Genomic DNA, 18,201 nt, shown 5'->3' on the forward strand with positions numbered 1-18,201 from the left:
CAGCTTCTAACATCAGCTTCTTCAATTAAGCTTTGACCAAAAAAAAACAACCTGGAAGCCGATTGGTTTCTATGCAGACCAGCGCCACAATTTGCACTCTCCAGTATAAGTCCAGGAAATAGGTGTCAGGGTGACAAAGGATCACAACATTTTTCATAACAGGAAATGCCTGAACAAGGACCTTCATGGCAGAACCACCAGGTATTTTACAACTTCCTTCCCATGGTACGTACCGGTACGTCCTTGGGCTTCAGCGGTTATACTGGGATGATGCCTGCACTTACAGGTATCATACCAATACCGTTTTGTTCAGCCGTCGATTCTCTGCAAAGCATAAGTGATCTGAGCAGCCAATTAGCCACTCGATCACTTCTGCTGTTGACGGAATGGGATCGCACCCCCCTCCCACCACCTCTCCAGTCCAATCAAGGAAGCCGGTAGCGATGCGGCAGGCGGCGATGGCTGCCCTGTACAGAGAGGAACTGATGTTTCCCCTAGGGTCTGATCGGTTGCATGGGGGGCCAGAGGAGAGATTTCAGGTCTAATAGAACCCAGATCTCTCCATAAGAGGACCTGTCATGGCCCATGCTATCACAAGGGATCATCCCTTGTGATAGCAATAAAGTAAAAAAAAAATGTGTAAACAACACAACACACATTTAAAGGGGTGATAAAGAAATAGATTTTTTCCTAAATAGCTTTTTTTACCTTAGTGCAGTCCTCCTTCACTTACCTCATCCTTCCATTTTGCTTTTAAATGTCCTTATTTCTTCTGAGAAATCCTCACCTCCTGTTCTTCTGTCTAACTCCTTACAGTAATGCAAGGCTTTCTCCCCGGTGTGGAGTGTCATGCTCGCTCCCTTAGACTACGGAGAGTCAGGACGCCCACTAACACACAGCTCCTTTCTCTATCTGCAACGTAGAGAGCATCCTGACTCTCCTATAGTCCAAGAGAGGGGGCGAGCACGACACTCCACGCCAGGGAGAAAGCCTTGCATTACTGTGTGGAGTTACAGACAGAAGAACAGGAAGTGAGGATTTCTCAGAAGAAATAAGGACATTTAAAAGCAAAATGGAAGGATGAGGTAAGTGAAGGAGGACTGCACTAAGGGCCCTTTCACACGGAGCGGATCAGTAATGATCCGCTCCGTGTGTCCGTACAGCTCAGCGGGGATCCTTCGTAAAATCCCTGCTGAGCTGGCAGCTGACAGGGCGGTCCCCGCACACTGTGCAGGGACCGCCCTGGGTTTCCTCCGCTCTCCCCTATGGGGGATCGGACGAACACGGACCGTATGTCCGTGTTCATCCGATCCGGCAGACGTAAGAAAAATAGGATTTCTTCCGTCCGCAAATGCGGATCTTTGCGGAGGCGGACAAATTACGGGTGTCAGCGGATGTTCATCCGCTGACACCTGTAATCACATATGTATGTCCCGTTTTCATCCGCAAACGGACGGATGAAAATGCGGACATACTGTCCGTACGTGTGAAAGGGGCCTACGGTAAAGGAAGCCATTTAGGGGAAAAAAAATCGTACCTTTACAACCCCTTTAAAGCACTGACGTCGCACCGTGCTTATGCGCAAATGTAAACGCATACGTTACTCCTGCACGCATATGAAAACTGATCGCGCTACATGTGAGGTATTGTTGGGAACGTCAGAGCGAGAGCAATAATTCGAGCACCAGTCCTAAATTTAAAGCGTCACCTATGGAGATTTTTTCAAATCTGTGGTTTGCCGCCATTCCACGGGCAGACTTTTTGGAAATGTTGGATCGCTCGGTTCTTATTGTTAGAGCTGGTGGGGGACCGATTCTGCATCCAGCTAGGCAAGTTCGATTCCCCCCCAAAAAAAGAATCCTATACTTCTCTCTTTAAGAGTGCCCGTGGAAGCATGCCCCGAGTGTGCTAGAGTGTGCATGCGTTAACTCCTAGGAAGAAGTAGTCTACACTCCTTGTATAAATCAAGCCAACAATGCAGTCCAAAGAAAAAGACAAGTTCTAATTGGATGCTTGGGATTTCAGTACTTCAAGATTCGTTTTATGGACCAAGAAACCTGGAGCTCACATGCGATTGGCAGGAAACAGGCTCGCCCTTCTTCTGGTTTATAGAACACAGACCAGTTAGGTGAATTAGAAATAAGCTGCGTCAGGCTGGGAGCGGTGGGGCTTCAATAATGATGCAGAATAGATAATAAACACGGTATCACCACTAGCTCCAAATCAATATCTGCAATCACTTTGGCAGTGCAGCACAAAACACTTTTCATCTCCCAACAAATAACTAGTCAGTGAAAAAAAAAGGGATTAGAAAGCATCCATATTTAATTGTGTCTCATGGGCAAAATAATACATCCTGTTGGAGGGCGGCCAGAAGGGAGTTGCCTGGTTGCTGCTCTAGGATATAAACAAAGATTTCAAATCTAAGCCATTTCAGCAAACATTTTGATTCAGGAGAGGTTGCTGAGCTTTCGTCCCGTCAAACCATCAGACCTCGTGTTATTTTTAAAAAAAAGAACCAGTCAGGACTGGGCATATAAAAGAACCAAAATACATTTGTGTAGGCTTCCTTACTAAACCCAGGACTCTGCATTCGCTATACCTGGTCTCCACAGTACACTGAACATGGAAAAGCAATAATTTTAGTAAATATAAACTGTAAAATACCCTCTCTCACTAGCAGTATATAGCAGTCTTGTGACTTCTATCGGTGTCTGGTTAAAGCTTGTAGGAGTTTTCCATTCTAGACCATGATGTTTTTTAACTGTAAGCTGCAAAAAAAGCTCCAGCGTTAGAGCTGTAAAGACGTCAGACGCCTGCAAAAGTGATTCAACGAAACTTAACGCTGTGCGCCTGCTCCGGGGTCATCCTCGTCCGGGTGGTGACGTCAGCCCCCGGAGCATGCTGGGACTGTGACGTCATAAGAGGCCTATATAAATCATCGCGCACCGCACACCCGGCATTACAGCGGCATGCTCGGATAAGGGTGGGAACCCCCGCCCCGTTTTTTTCAGCGTAGGAGTTCCCCTTAAAATCCATACCAGACCGAAGGGTCTGGTATCATCCTGGGGGGAAACCTCAGCAAATTTTTTTTTTTAATTTGCGCGGGTTCCCCTTCAAGATTCACCTTGATCCGACTTCTGGTGCGACCTCTATTCAAATCAATGGGCTCCCATAGGGAACCATTGATTTTGAATAGAAACAGAAAAACGCGTCTGAAAACTAGCGCGGCAAAACGTGCATTAAATTCAATGCAAAACGCGGAAAAAATAGGATTTTTGTACTCACCGTAAAATCCATTTCTCTGAGTTTATAGACGGACACAGCCTTCATTGACATTAGGGTTATGCTTCTTCCTACCAGGAGAAATCTCCTGGTAGGAAGAAGCATAACCCTAATATCAATGAAGGCTGTGTCCGTCTATGAACAGAAGAGAAATAATGTTAAAAATGCCCCTTTTTTCCTGGCGTCTGTACTAGCTTTACAGCCTGTTTTTTAAAACGTCCATGGAAATGAAGCCTTAGGTTTACCCCCTTCCCTATTTCGATAAAAAAATAAAGAGGAAATTTCAGGGGGTTTTGGTCGCAGCACTGGAGGGACCCTGCAGGAGGGAGAAATAAGGCAAGTATTTACTAATTATTCATGAACCCCTAGACATGACAAACTTTTGACCCGTACAGTGCAGAGGGGCCTCACTGCAAGGTTAGACCAAGGGTAGAGTTGTGCTTTGCAAGCATGGCCAGCACCAGGGAAAGAATATAATAAAAGTAATAAATATAATATAGGAACAAGCAGAGGAAAGGTTTTTTTTTTGGGGGGGCCACTCATGCTTACTGTGTTACCCTAAGAAAATGTATAGATGCAGAATAATTTTGTAACGTGTTGGGGTACAAAATTATCCTGCATCTACACATTTTCTTAGGGGAATACAAGAAAAACTCAATACATGCAAGTAGCAGATCTCATTAAAAGCTGTCCCATAGATACCGGGTCCCATGTCCCATTTTCCCAGCTCAGATTTAAAAAAAAAAACTTTTTCTAAATGATCCAGGACGAGGTTTTCCCACCTGCTCGCCGCTGTTGAGTCTTTAATTTTCTTCCCTTCCAGAGAGGCTAAATGTTGTTCCAGGGCATCGAGCAGACTGCTTGGAGCCTATGGAAATAGAACGGAATAGTAACCAAACTCAGCAATGAAACCGTCAAAACTTTAAAATAACACATAAAAATGGTGTGTTCTTTGCGCTGTTTTATTGCAACCAGTTGAACAGTAAAGACTGGGGCCATCTTTCATTCATTACACATCGATATGACCAGGGCTCAAATTTTCAAGTCCAGTCCTGAAGGGTTACTCGCCACCAGTTGCCCCACCCAACTCCTAACCCTGCTCCGCCCCTAATTCTGCTGCTAATCACGCCCTCATAAATTATCTCATGAAATCACACTTAAATGTTTATGCAGAATTAAGTTACAAAAATAACAACTTTATCAGTTCCCCTCAGCGCGGACTCACCACGCCCCCATTGGCGGCCAGATCATGACAGGATGAAGAAGAGAGCCGCGGGATCGGAGAGCGGTATAGACCACTATCAGAACTTACATTGAAATTTCCTCTGCTCGCTCACACAGCCCCGCCTCCTCATGACCCCGCACCTGTGATAAACACATCCCAGCATTGGACTCGCATTCTGTCTAAAACAACGCGGGGTCAGGAGGCGGCAGGGCTGTGTGAGCAAGCAGAGCGGAGGAAATTTCAATGTAAGTTCCAATAGCGGGCTATACCGCTCTGCGATCCCGCGGCTCTCCTCTTCTGCTGTGCTCTGTGCCATCAAGGTGATCGGCGGCGTTGTCCCTCCCCCGCATCCCCACTCCCAGGCAGCCCCCAGCTCCTCGCCAGACCTCATTTTCCTTTTGCAAAACACTGAGGTGCTTTGCAGGCGCTATTGCGCTAAAAATAGAGCATGCAAATCTGCTGCTGTTTCTCCAGCCTCGAGGGCTGTCACACTGGAGCGGTGCGCTAGCAGGGCAGTAAAAACAAAGTCCTGCTAGCCGCATCTTTGGAGCGGTGTATATACCACTCCTGCCCACTGCAGTTTTAACCCTTTGTTGGCTGCGGTAAAAGCACCACGCTAGTGGCCGAATAGCGCAGCGAAATTGACGGAAAAGCGCCACTAAAAATAGCGGCGCTTGACCGCCGACGCACCCACTGCCACAGTGTGAAAGGGGCATTAAAGTGTACATGTCATTTTTTTTTTTTTTTTTTTTTTAAAGTGTATTTTTGTGCGTGTACTCGAGAGAGGAGCCGGACTGCAGGAGTTGGGAGTAGGCTGGCCTCCCCCAGAAGCAAACTGCCACCTTTCTCTATGTCCCGGGTGGCAATGGCGGGTGTGTGAGGGGGTCCTCCCACACAGCCCGCCCTACCTGCTCCGCTTTGAAGCCCAACGGGGCAGAGGGACTCCCTATAAGAGAGTGAGAGGATTTTGCCCGCTCAACCAGCCCTGTTAGTCCTTCGCCTCTCTTTCTTTTTTAGAGACCGTGTGGTCAAAGTGCGTGCGCATGTTAACCCAATTTCGAGTGCGTGTAAGTGTGGTGTTTTTTGTGGGAGGGGGGTGGGCGTACTAAGCGCAGACTTACCTCGCATAGCACACCCACTGGGAGCCGGGCTGCGACCACCAAACTCAATTCACATGTAGCCGAGACCGGGATCCGAACCCCTAGCTGCAGAGGTGAATGGCTTGTCAGCGCAGTGCCAATCGCGTTGAGCCACCGCAGCTCCTGTGTACATGGTCATTTAATACACAGGGGAGGTGAGGCGTACTGACCCCCTCCTTATTTCAGAAAATACATATCATTGCGATATGGGGCAATTCTGTCCCTCGCCGATAGTTTCTGAAAATCTCTCTCGCAAAAGGAAGCAATGGCTAAAGACAGGAAAACCTCATATTTATACAAACTAGGCTTAGTTTGAATAAACCATTTTAAGCCATTGTTATTACAGGGCTTCACTTTCCACATTTAGTTATGTTACAGCCTTATTCCAAAATAGATTAAAGTCATTATTTGCCCTAAAGTTCTACAAACGATACCCCATAATGACAATGTGAAAGAAGTTTATTTGAAATCTTTGCAAATTTATAGAAATTTTTATAAAAAATGAAATTTAAAATTTAAAGCGGGGATTCACCCAAAAAAAAATTTCTAACATTACATTGAGCCGAGTTTTGATAATGACATTATGCGGACATTTTAATCCTCTTGCCGTACATACGGTTTTATCTATATTTTCACCGCGGCTTCCGGGTATGTAATCTGCGGGACTGGGCGTTCCTATTCACATGCTAACAGCGCGTCACAAGTTGCCGAAAGAAGCCGAACGTCGGTGCGCAGACGCCGTATAGAGCCGACGCGCAGACGCCGTATAGAGCCGACTCGCAGTCCGGCTTCTTTCGACAACTCGTGACGCGCTGTATGCGCCAGTGGGAAGCTTGTCAATCAATTAGCATGAGAATAGGAACGCCCAGTCCCGCAGATTACATACTCAGAAGCCGCGGCGAAAATATAGATAAAACGGTATGTACGGCAATAAAATTAAAAAGGTCAGCATAATGTCATTATCACAACTCGGCTCAATGTAATGTTAGAATTTTTTTTTTGGGTGAACCCCCGCTTTAAACAAGGAAGCAAGTGTGAGGAGTGAATTGTCCATATAAACATACACTAATGATTTTTACAGTAAATGAACCCATACCTGCACAAATTTGCGATATATTTTTAATCTGTCTGGAGCTCAGCTTTAAAGTGCAAGTTTGCCTTGTCGTAAAAAAAAAAAAAAAAAAAAGTGTAAAACCTTATACTCTCCCCATTTCCGTGGTCCCCTGGTGCAGTGTCCCTGTGGACCATGCCATTTTTTCCTCCTCTTTCTCTAGGGATTCCAGTAAACAGAGGGATTCTGACTGGTCAGCGAGGTCGTGTGCTTGCTAGGGACAGCTCTAATCTGTCCCTAGCAGAAAAACAGTGCGTTTTTCAACCCCCATTAAAGCTGGCCTGTGTGGATGCTGAAACCATCACCAACGGAGGTAAGAGCTGCGGGGGACCAGGGAAGTGGGGAGGGTGTTGGTTCATTTTTTTTTTTTTTTACCTTTTTCTGAAAAGGTGAACACTAAGCCTATACACCCTCCTGTGTAAAGCATCACATGCCTGACAAAGGGGTCCTGCGTGACTCTTAAACGTTGCACTTTTCTTGTGTTGCGATCACGCAATAAACTACCCGTTTGGACACCACTTTGTGCCGATCCTTGGTCTGCTGGAAAATATCTACCTTGTGACTTGAACCAGTATCCAGCTGGTTGTTGCTACAGCACCCCATTTTTGAGCGCTTATACCAGGAAAGTGTGCAATGGGAATATGAAACATTAAATCTCCTGTGTAAAGCAGACACCGTTTTTAAAACCCACACGTTGTATCCTCGATACAGAATCCTACCAGACTGCCCATGAATTGTGCTGTTCAGCAGATGTAGCGGCTGCCAGCAGCAGTTACAGATTATAGAACCAAGATCAATACACCAGGAAAGATGACGCAAGCTGGGAAAATATCTACAGTGTGACTAGCTGTATATAATGGATGACTGTTCTGAGTGAAGCCTCTGCGCTGTGTGTGCGCAGCTGGAAGCCAGACATCTGGGTCGGCCTTTCATAATGTAGAGTGTTCGCTGGCAAATATTTAGGAGAACGCACAACAAATGTCAAATGAAAAAATGATCAGATTACATTCCTCTGGCCATGAAGCAGCAGATTATGGCAGCAAATCTCTGCACTCTGGGCCGCAATGATAAAAAAGTGTCTGAAAGAAAAGCTGTCATCACCCTGCAAATACCACAAGAATATGTCCAGAGTTACAAATTTATCTATCATTTTTTTTTTAGAGGAGGCAGGTACAACTTACAGTACCTATATAAATAATGCTATCTAATCTATGCTGGTTGCCAAATGTGGCTGTAAAAAGATGCAAGATAAATGTCAACTAGCAGCTCTGAGACTCAATCATATCATAACTTAAAGGTTAAAGTGGTTGTAAACCCACTTTGACAACTTGCACCTACAGGTAAACCTAGATTAAGGCTTACCGGTACCTGTAGGTGCAAGAAATATCTCCTTAAAGCGGAGCTCCACCCTAAAGTGGAACTCCCGCTGATCGGAACCCTCCCCCCTCCGGTGTCAATTTGACACCTTTCAGGGGGAGGGGGGTGCAGATATGACAGACAGGTATTTGCACCCACTTCCGGCCACAGTTTGCAGGCAGGACGTGTCCTCCCCATCGTTGTGCTCTGGGAACGCTCGGCTCCCAGAGCACAGCGGGAGCCAATCAGCAGGCGCAGCGCAACTCGCTCATGCGCCGTAGGGAACCGGGCAGTGAAGCCGGAGCGCTTCACTTCCTGGTTCCCTCACCGAGGATGGCGGGGAGGCAGCAGAGTGACGAGCAATCGCTTGTCCTCTGCTGCGGACGGCGCTGGACAGCGGACATCCTCTTTAACCTACACAATTAAGGAGATATATGCAGAAAACACTGCACCGATGTCTACGGCGCAGGCGCACTGAGCGTCCCGGCATTCTGGATGGGATAATGCTGTCCCGCTCCAGTCAACCACAGCGCTGAAGCGGCGATGCCAGGGAGAAGCTGCAAGAGGACATGGCGGCGGAGGGGAACAAGGAGCACTTTGGGGGCTTCGATTTCAGGTAAGTGCCACATAATGAGCCAGTATGCTATGCATACTAGCTCATTATGCCTTTCTCTTGCAGGTGTTTTTTTTTCCTGTATTAAATTTAAGAGGGTTTACTTCCTCTTTAAGTCAACCAGTTAGATAAAATAATAAATACACATATTTTTGCAGATCTCAGGTGCAATGCAAGGATCCTGGAGAATATCTCAGTATAGTATAGCCATCTCCCTGAACTTCCCAAACAGTTACTGGAGAGCAAAAAGTCCAGCACCCTCACAGTTAATTAAAAGTCCCCCCCCCCTTTTCTTAAAACTCATACTTACCTAGGTGGTAATGCTGCATCTGTCCCCTGCCAGCCAGCTCCATGACTGAGAATTGAAAAATCAAAGACTGCTGATCACTCGGTTCTCAATGCTCTACAAGCAGAGAGCTGGTGACTGTCAGTCACCATTGTGCTTTGCAGGAGGCGGGAGTGGCTGGCTCAGGCTCTCAGCAGCTCACTGGGAGGCTGAGCCAGGTGCCTGTCCAGGGTTGCGACTGTCGCAATCTTGCCCCAGCTTGGACCGGCTCTGTGACGTCAGCCGATGGCAGGCTTCCGCCTATTGTCTGCTCAAAACGGGTCACACAAGTGCAAAACAGACTGCGCTCCTGTGATCCATAGGAAAAGTCCCGCCAAACAAGCTTTGGCGGTACTTGTCCTTTAAGACTGCAAGCAGTCTGCCACAGCAGTGGATGGTAATTGTAGTAGTTCATTAATTTACAGATCATTGTGAGGCCATCGCTAGACCTCAGCACAGATGACATGGTAACAGTGTCTCTGCGGTCATCACCCTTATAACTAGCTTGTTTAAATATCCACATCGAGAACTGCCAGAAAGCTAAAATTAAAATGAATACTGAAGAAGGGAGGCCTACAGCCGACCATAGACTTATTTATTTTTGGATCAACCAGATGGGTGGATGGTGGAACGGATGGAGCGGCGAGGTGGATGGAGGAATCCTCCTTGCCGTGATATTGTATATTGACAGCGGGACCTCTCTGCTGTCAGAATAAACTGATCGGCGCTGCATTTGTTTGGTTGCTGATTTCATCGTAAGATCAAACTCTGTCGAGTTCCCAATTGCATTGATGCAGTGAGGGAGACCCCATTAACATGACCCTCAGGGACCTGTGTCAAACAATGACCTGGGCTCTGATACAAGAAATGGGAATGAAGGAGAGCTCTGCTCCTTGGCTATCCACAAACAAATGCAATACACGGCAGCTGCTGCATTAACATCTTTTACAGATTTTCACCTGGTGATCTTGCACACTTCCTAGGACGACAACGCTCACTCCTGCATTGCATCTATGGAGCAGCAGCATTGTAATCCTAGGATAGGCACTGTTAGGACTACAATACCCCCCATCTCCTCATTCGTATAACATAAAGAGGGAAGTTTCTGTAGTTCACCTAGTCAGCAGACGTATACAGGAAGTTATCAGCTCACTGACCAGTAGACCCACTCCCTCTGTCAACCTCCACCCCTCTTTACTCTTTGGCATATGCCACTTGGTTTTTGCGCTTACTTTTGCACCTCAGATTCTCTGGATTGACTAATGTACAGATTTTTAATGTCCAGTAGCATACATTGCTCTAATTCTGCAAGGACTGAGGTCCCGGTCTCTACACCCATCAGTTGATATAGACTGTTTTATGCTATAGGTATCATTATGTTACGATATACACTGCACTTGAAGTTGGTGCATATCTCACTTTGCATTGTAATTGTACCAACTTTGTCCATGTTTTTGTTCTATCTGCTTTTCAATAAAAATATTGAACAATGAAGTCATCAGCTCACTGGTCTTCTGGCAGGGTAGATAGGTATTTTTTACATTTATCAAAAATGATCAGACCACAAAAAAAAAAAAAAGTTTGATTGGATTCAAAACACTTTAAATTCAACACACACACTGCAAATACGAATTAATAATATGCAAGAACTGGTTATCTGTGCACCAAATTCTGTCCATGTGCATATTATTTATATAGAAATATCATCCAGAGACCCCCCCATTGTAGCTAAATACAGATAAATGCCAAAAAGCTTCCTTACCTGAGATAGATCGGGAATGTCTCCTCTGTCAATTCCCACTTGCTAAAGTAAAAAAAAAAAAAAAAAGTTAACATATGTCGAATGACTATGCTTTCAGATCTGATTCCTGGTATGACTATAACAGGCCCACCATCCCACAACGCTGTGCTCGGGGTTTGGGTAGAAAACCAGCAGGCCCAAGCAGTGCCACATGGGAGACACCTACAACCCTGCACCCAATATTACAATGACCGTGAAATTCAAGACTCCTGTGGAACAGATCATACCCTGGCATTTTAACAAACTTTTTGTGGTGTGCAATCAAAGGAATGAAGGAATGAAGATGGAGAGAGCAGCCGCCAACGGAATGGACACTTTCCATTTAATGTGTGTACCATCCCTTTATGCTTTACTACCCCATTAAACTTACACCAAAATTATGATTGCCGTTTAATGCATTGCTAAGGCCCTTTTCACACTACAAAATAAATCCGTTTTAATAATCCGTATTAAAATCCGTCAGATAATGTTAAAAAACAGAAGTTATACGTCCTTTATAAAATATCATTAAAGTCTATGGGATTTTTTTATGTTCCGTAAAGATCCGTAATAGTCCGTTATAACGTACGGACGTTAGTTATAACGGAATATGTGACGGGTCTTGCACTATTTTTTGTCCATTTTTTGTCCGTTGCAAGTAACGGATATATTAACGTCCGTTATATTTTAACATTGAAGTCTATGGCGCACGGACGTTAGTAAATGTCTCCGTAAATGTCCGTTATGTTAACGGACGTTAATTTTACTGAGCATGCTCAGTAAAGACTTCTGGAGCTGGACTTCAAGAAAGGGTGAAATGGTTTTTTATTAACGGACGTTAGAAAGGAATGATATAACGGATGTATACGGATATATACGGTTAAACATTATCCGTTTTCAATAAAGGAAGAATGGTAAAATATTTATCCGTATGTATCCGTTATTAAATCCGTTAATAAACGTCCGTTAATAGGTGTAATACGGATATTATAAAACGGACATACAATCCATAGTGTGAAAGAAGCCTAAGGTATTTTCAAATTAAATGTTGTGCTGTACAAAAAACAACAATAATGAATAATAATTAAAAACAAAATAAAGTTTAAATATTAAAAAAGGTTAGGAAAAAAAAAAAAAGTGGGGGGGGGGGGGGGGGACTTTTTTCCCCCCTTTTTTCACTTGTCAGGTTGCAATGTTACCTTGTATCAATCTCTGAACAGTATTTATAAACTCAGACACCCCCCACCCCTCTATTATTATTTTAGCAGCTGCTGTATTTATACAACTACTCCCTACTGTTATTTTGACAACCAGGAATAGCTGGCAAGCACAAGACAGGGTAAGTGGCAGCAAGGCATTCGATCAGGACGTAGTACGCATGCCCTTTGTACTTTAAAGTTTTTTGATAGAAATAAAAAAAAGATCCAGCTCTGCTCGGTTATAAAAGCGGCCGATGGCACAGATAAGCCATATATCCACCTTATGAATAATATTCACAAAATTACAAAAACAACAAACGGTGATGAAGGTGAGAAGGGATAAAGTCCAAAAACTCATTAACAAAAAGGTAAACAAAGTCCTTTCAGCAGAACCAAGGAAAAGGCTCATGCACAGAGTCCCATGAAAGGATAACGCTCATAAGACCCCTTTCACACTGCCTACGCCAATAGCGGTGGCGGAAAAATGCCGCCATTTTACCGTCGGATTTGCGGCACATTTTGGCCGCTAGCAGGTGCTTTTAACCCCTGCTAGCGGCCGAGAAAGGGTCAATACCTCCTGCAATGCGCCGCTACATCGGTGTATTGCCGGCAGTACCATGGCGCTGCCAATTGATTTCAATGGGCAGGAGCGCATTAGCAGCTCTGAGTTCACCGCTGCCAATGCGCTCTAAAGAAGCTGCTGGAAAGACACTTTGACGCCCTGCCAGCACACCACTTCAGTGTAAAAGCCCTCAGGTTTTCACACTGGAGTGAATAGAGCAGCTGTTTAAGGGCGGATTGCAGGCGCTATTTTTAACGCTATAGCACCTGCAAAATGCCCTCAGTGTGAAAGGGGTCTAAAAGAAAATCCAGCGCAATAGTGTGCAGCAACATCAACTAAAGTATCTTGGAGAAGAAAAGGGATCCAATGAAGTGCTCCAACATCAACCACCACAGCCCAGTAGAATGGACACTCACCAGAAAGAACGACTGCCGTTAGAGCAGCAAAGACGTATTTATTAAGTATCGGTCATCCGAATAAAGTAGGCTGTCCAGCGACACTCCCCATCAGGTTACAACTAAGAGAAATAAAGCTCGCCGCGAGCCAAATAAAGTCTTCATAGAGTAGTAACTTTATTACAGTTGCATCAACATTAAAAGAAAGAATGTAGCAAACCATCCTTACACTCAAGTGCCGCTGCCGACCCAAAATCGGTCAGCGGCGCAACGTCACCACAAGTGTCTCCTACCCTAGGAGATGGATTCCGGGTCGGCAGCGGCACTGAATGCAAGGATGGTTTGCTACATTCTGGCTTTTAATGTTGATGCAACTGTAATAAAGTTACTACACTATAAAGACTTAATTTGGCTCCCGGCGAGCTTCATTTATGTTGGATGCAACTTTATGGGGAGTGTCGCTGGACACCGTACTTTAATCAGAAAACCAATACTTGAATGTATGTTTGTTGCTCTAACAGCAGCCATCCTTTCTGGTGAGTGTCTATTCTACTGGGCTGCGGTGGTTGATCTTGAAGCACTTGATTGGATCACTTTTCTTCTCTTCAACATACTTTAGTTGATGTTGCTGCACACTATTACACTGGATTTTCTTTTATTATTATACAGGATTTATATAGCTCCAACAATTTGCGCAGCGCTTTACATCAGGGAACACAGTACAGTCACAATACAATTCAATACAGGAGGGATCAGAGGGCCCTAGAAGGGAGGGTCAATTGGAACAAAGGGCCCTAGAAGGGAGGGTTAAGTGGAACAAAGGGCCCTAGAAGGGAGGGTCAAGTGGAACAAAGGGCCCTAGAAGGGAGGGTCAAGTGGAACAAAGGGCCCTAGAAGGGAGGGTCAAGTGGAACAAAGGGCCCTAGAAGGGAGGGTCAAGTGGAACAAAGGGCCCTAGAAGGGAGGGTCAAGTGGAACAAAGGGCCCTAGAAGGGAGGGTCAAGTGGAACAAAGGGCAGTAGCTGTGGGGGAAGATCAGATGGACTCAAATGAAAATACAGTTGTTAGGTGTGGGTAGGCTTCTCTGAAGAGGATTTTCAGGGATCCTCTAAAAGCTAATAGAGAAGGAGATAGACGGACAGATTGGGGTAAGGAGTTCCATAGGCTTGGAGAGGCTCTGGAAAAGTCCTGGTGAGCTTTATCCTTTCACGGGACTCTGAATGAGCCTTTTCCTTGGCTCTGCTGAAATTACTTTATTTTTACCTTTTTGTTAATGAGTTTTTGGACTTCATTTCTTCACACCTTCATCATCGTTTGCTATGTAATTTTTTTGGCGCTACACATTTTGTAAAAGTTTAATAGTGTGCAGCACGCCCAATATACACAACCAGATAAATGGCGTTTTGATACCCATCAGAACATTAACAATTATATGAAAAGTGGTTAAATCTAGGATTTTAAAAATAAGCAGGAAACAGATGCCCTATAAACAGGCACCTGATAGCTAAAAAGGAAATTCCACAGGCTTAAGTGACCTAGGGGTACACACATACCTCTGCAACTTTTAAAAACTCAGAAATCCGTGTCATTCTGGTGAGGAACTTCTTGTAAATATCCAACCCGTCTTTACACTGGTTCTTCTTCATGTCAAAATATTTTTCTAAGAGAAAAAATTGGGGAGAGCTCTGGGGTAAAACACCTCATAAATGGTACATATAGTGGTCACTAGTTATGAATTCTTTAGTCAGGAGAGTCTAGGGCAGTGGTGACAAACGGGTTGCCCTCCAGCTGTTGTGGAATTACAAGTCCCATCGGCCCTCTGCCTGTGGGAGTCATGCTTGTAACTGTCAGCCTTGCAATACCTCATGGGATTTGTAGTTCTGCCATAGCTGGAGGGCTGCCAGATTGGCACCTGTGGTCTAGGGCAGTGGTGGTCAACCCTGTCCTCAGGGCCCACTAACAGGCCAGGTTTTATGCATTACCTTGGAGCGATGCAGACTAGAATACTGCAATCACTGAGCAGCAAATGATATCACCTGTGATGTATTTCAGTTATCTTGCAAACCTGGCCTGTTAGTGGGCCCTGAGGACAGGGTTTGTGACCACTGCTCTAGGAGATCTTTATGCTACCAGGGATAAGCAATTAGCGGACCTCCAGCTGTTGTCAAACTACAAGTCCCATCATGCCTCTGCCTCTGGGTGTCATGCTTGATGCTGTCAGAGTCTCGCTATGCCTCATGGGACTTGTAGTTTGGCAACAGCTGGAGGTCCGCTAATTGCTTATCCCTGTGCTAGACGTTTATGGTCAATAGAGCAACCGTGAGCTTAAAGCAGAAGGGGATGCCACCACTGTGAAGGATACCAAGCTGTCCAGCTGCAAGCCCTTCCTGATGTAACCCTTACCATGGGTGGCAGCGAAAGGGTTAAACGAAAGGTCGCAAAGGAAACCATTTAGTCCGCCATTACTTACTAGCCATCACACTAATGCTTTGGCAGCATGGCTTTCAAAATCAGCATAGACATACACAGTGGGCCAGATTCAGATACAATGGCGTATCTGTCCGGCCGGCGTAACGTATCTTAGATACGTTACGCCGCTCTAACTTTGGGCGCAAGTTCCGTATTCATAAAGAACTTGCGCCCTAAGTTACGGCGGCGTAACGTATGTGGGCCGGCGTAAGCCCGCCTAATTCAAATGGGGATGTTGGGGGCGTGTTTAATTTAAATTTGGCTTGACCCCGCGTATTTTACGTTTTTTTTTAACGGCGCATGCGCCACTCGTTAAAAGATCCCAGTGCGCATGCTCGAAAATCCGCCGCAAAACGTCATTGCTTTCGACGTGAACGTAAATTACGTCCAGCCCTATTCGCAAACGACTTACGCAAATGATGTAAAATTTCAAAACTCGGCACGGGAACGACAGCCATACTACGCCTCATATAGCAGGGGTATTTATACGCCGGAAAAAGCCGAACGCAAACGACGTAAAAAAAAGTGCTGGGCGGTCGTTAGTTTCTGAATCGACGTAAATAGTAATTTGCATATTCCTCGCGTAAAAATACGGAAGCGCCACCTAGCGGCCAGCCTGAAATTGCAGCCTAAGATACGACGGTGTAAGACACTTACACCTGTCGGATCTTAGGGATATCTATGCGTAACTGATTCTCTGAATCAGGCGCATAGATACGACCGAGCGCACTCAGAGATACGACGGCGTATCAGGAGATACGCCGTCGTATCTCTTTCTGAATCCGGGCCACTGAATTGAATTTTCAGCGTATCTTTTCCAGGCCAGTGACTGAAAAATATTAATGTCGCATGGAGCCAGGACAACTAGTATATGGGAAAATCAAAATCGGCAGCCCATGTATTTCTCCTATTACAGGTACACTTTAAATCAGAATTTCAGCTATTTGAATATGCCAATCCCTGGAAGGATCCTCCTGGAACCTGGAAGTCACTGTAGTAGACAATGCATACTTCAGTGATGGCTCCTGGCTTTCGGGAACCAATGCAGAGTGGCTGCCTACACTGCACTTTTTAAAAATGAATGCAAAGTGTTCTCTGATAAGATTAGGTGAAGGTCGTGAAGTCAACGCCTACCTCCCCACCTCGTCCAATCAGATAATGCCTTGCATTCACTGAGAAAGAGCAAGGTGCTCCCTAAATGTTGTTCATGCCGAGCGAGTGACGACCTGTGTTCACCAAGAAGCAGAGGAGCCGCTCGGCACAGGACCCAGAAGCCAACGGCAATCATTGTAGCAGTGATTTTCAGCTTCCGGAGGATCTTCAGAAATGACACATACATGCATACATTGGACCAGCATGGACTAAGCAACCATGCAGAAACAGCAATAGCTGGAATTCAGCTTTACCAGGTTAACAAGAATGCATTTAGGGTCCAAGTACACCAAGGTACATTTCTCTCCAAGTTCATCTTTACCAGCTTGCTGCCCGCCCATAGTAGCTGTACAGCGAGCGGGCAGCAGCTCCAGGCTTGGTAACGTACCTGTATGTTGCAGCCTCTTACAGCTTCAGCTGTGATTGGCAGCTGATTTCAGCCGATGATTTTGGCTGAAGTCAGCTGATTGGCTGAGGCCAATCGCACACAGTTTTGAGTTTACAAAAAGGCTGAACTCTATTGTCAGCAGCAATCTGGCTGACAAATAACAAGCACAGCCATCACCTTCTCTATTCATGAGCAGTCTGCCCCAAAATCAGGAAGCGCACGTGTAACACGTGTTAAGAGTCATCCTGCTACAGAAATCAATGACGTCTCATGGCACCCATAAGAAGCACACGCGACTGCTGCAATTACTAGACTCGCTTAATGAATTCATGTGGCATCACACTGCGTAGGATAACTTACACCGATATCACTTGCTGAAGGAGAAAAAAAAGGTCTGCCCTCAGGTTTTCTGCTCTGTAACAAGTGTTGAAGAATGACAAATCAGATCTATTTACCTAACAGATTAATTATCCCTTCATTGTATGCAGCGAACAATCTGATGGCATCCTTGAAGAGCAGCATGAAAGCAGCATTAATGACTCCATTTGTCAGTTCGTTGGCATTTACCTAAGAGAAAGGAAACATGCAAAGCACTGAAAACATGGGCATCACAGGGTGGAAACTTGAATGGGCATGGCAGAACTGGCAAAAGATCGAGATCCTTACATAAAACACACACACACACACCCCCCACACACATTTAAAAGTAAGCAGCAGCCCGACCTCTCCAGCACTGGCTTATTTTTGGGGATTGCAGAAATCCACCAAAAACATCCAATACAGCCAACTATTACTATTAGCTCCTCGGCAATTGGCTGGTAAATAGTATAAGTGCCAGTCAAGGAGACCTGTCCATCTACACAAAGCTAAAACATTTAAATTGCTTGTAAACCCTTACATACACCATTACCACAAGTATTGGGACGCCTGCTTATAAAGTGGTTGTAAAGCCTGAACATTTTACCTTAAGCCATTCTTTGCATTAACCACTTAAGCCCCGGACCATTTTGTTGCTAAATGCCAAGGCCAGGTTTTGCGATTCGGCACTGCGTCGCTTTAACAGACAATTGCGTGTGACGTGGCTCCCAAACAAAATTGGCGTCTTTTTTTTCCCACAAATAGAGCTTTATTTTGGTGTATTTGATCACTTCTGCGGTTTTTATTTTTTGCGCTATAAACAAAAATAGAGCGACAATTTTGAA

General features: G+C 45.2%; 1 protein-coding gene across 7 annotated transcripts in view; it reads right to left on the minus strand.

The window, feature by feature from the left end:
* Window positions 1-18,201, minus strand: part of PICALM (phosphatidylinositol binding clathrin assembly protein) — a 179,472-nt gene that overhangs the window by 62,810 nt on the left and 98,461 nt on the right. For all 7 annotated transcript variants that reach the window (XM_040340082.1, XM_040340079.1, XM_040340080.1 and 4 more), the window contains exons 6-9: window positions 17,455-17,566; window positions 14,544-14,650; window positions 10,817-10,858; window positions 4,068-4,153 (exon numbers count right to left, since the gene is read on the minus strand). In XM_040340082.1, coding sequence (XP_040196016.1) covers window positions 4,068-4,153; window positions 10,817-10,858; window positions 14,544-14,650; window positions 17,455-17,566 — 347 coding nt within the window. The remainder of the gene's footprint in view (window positions 1-4,067; window positions 4,154-10,816; window positions 10,859-14,543; window positions 14,651-17,454; window positions 17,567-18,201) is intronic.

The sequence above is a fragment of the Rana temporaria genome, chromosome 2 (genome assembly GCF_905171775.1).
Source record: "Rana temporaria chromosome 2, aRanTem1.1, whole genome shotgun sequence".
Classification (NCBI taxonomy): domain Eukaryota; kingdom Metazoa; phylum Chordata; class Amphibia; order Anura; family Ranidae; genus Rana; species Rana temporaria.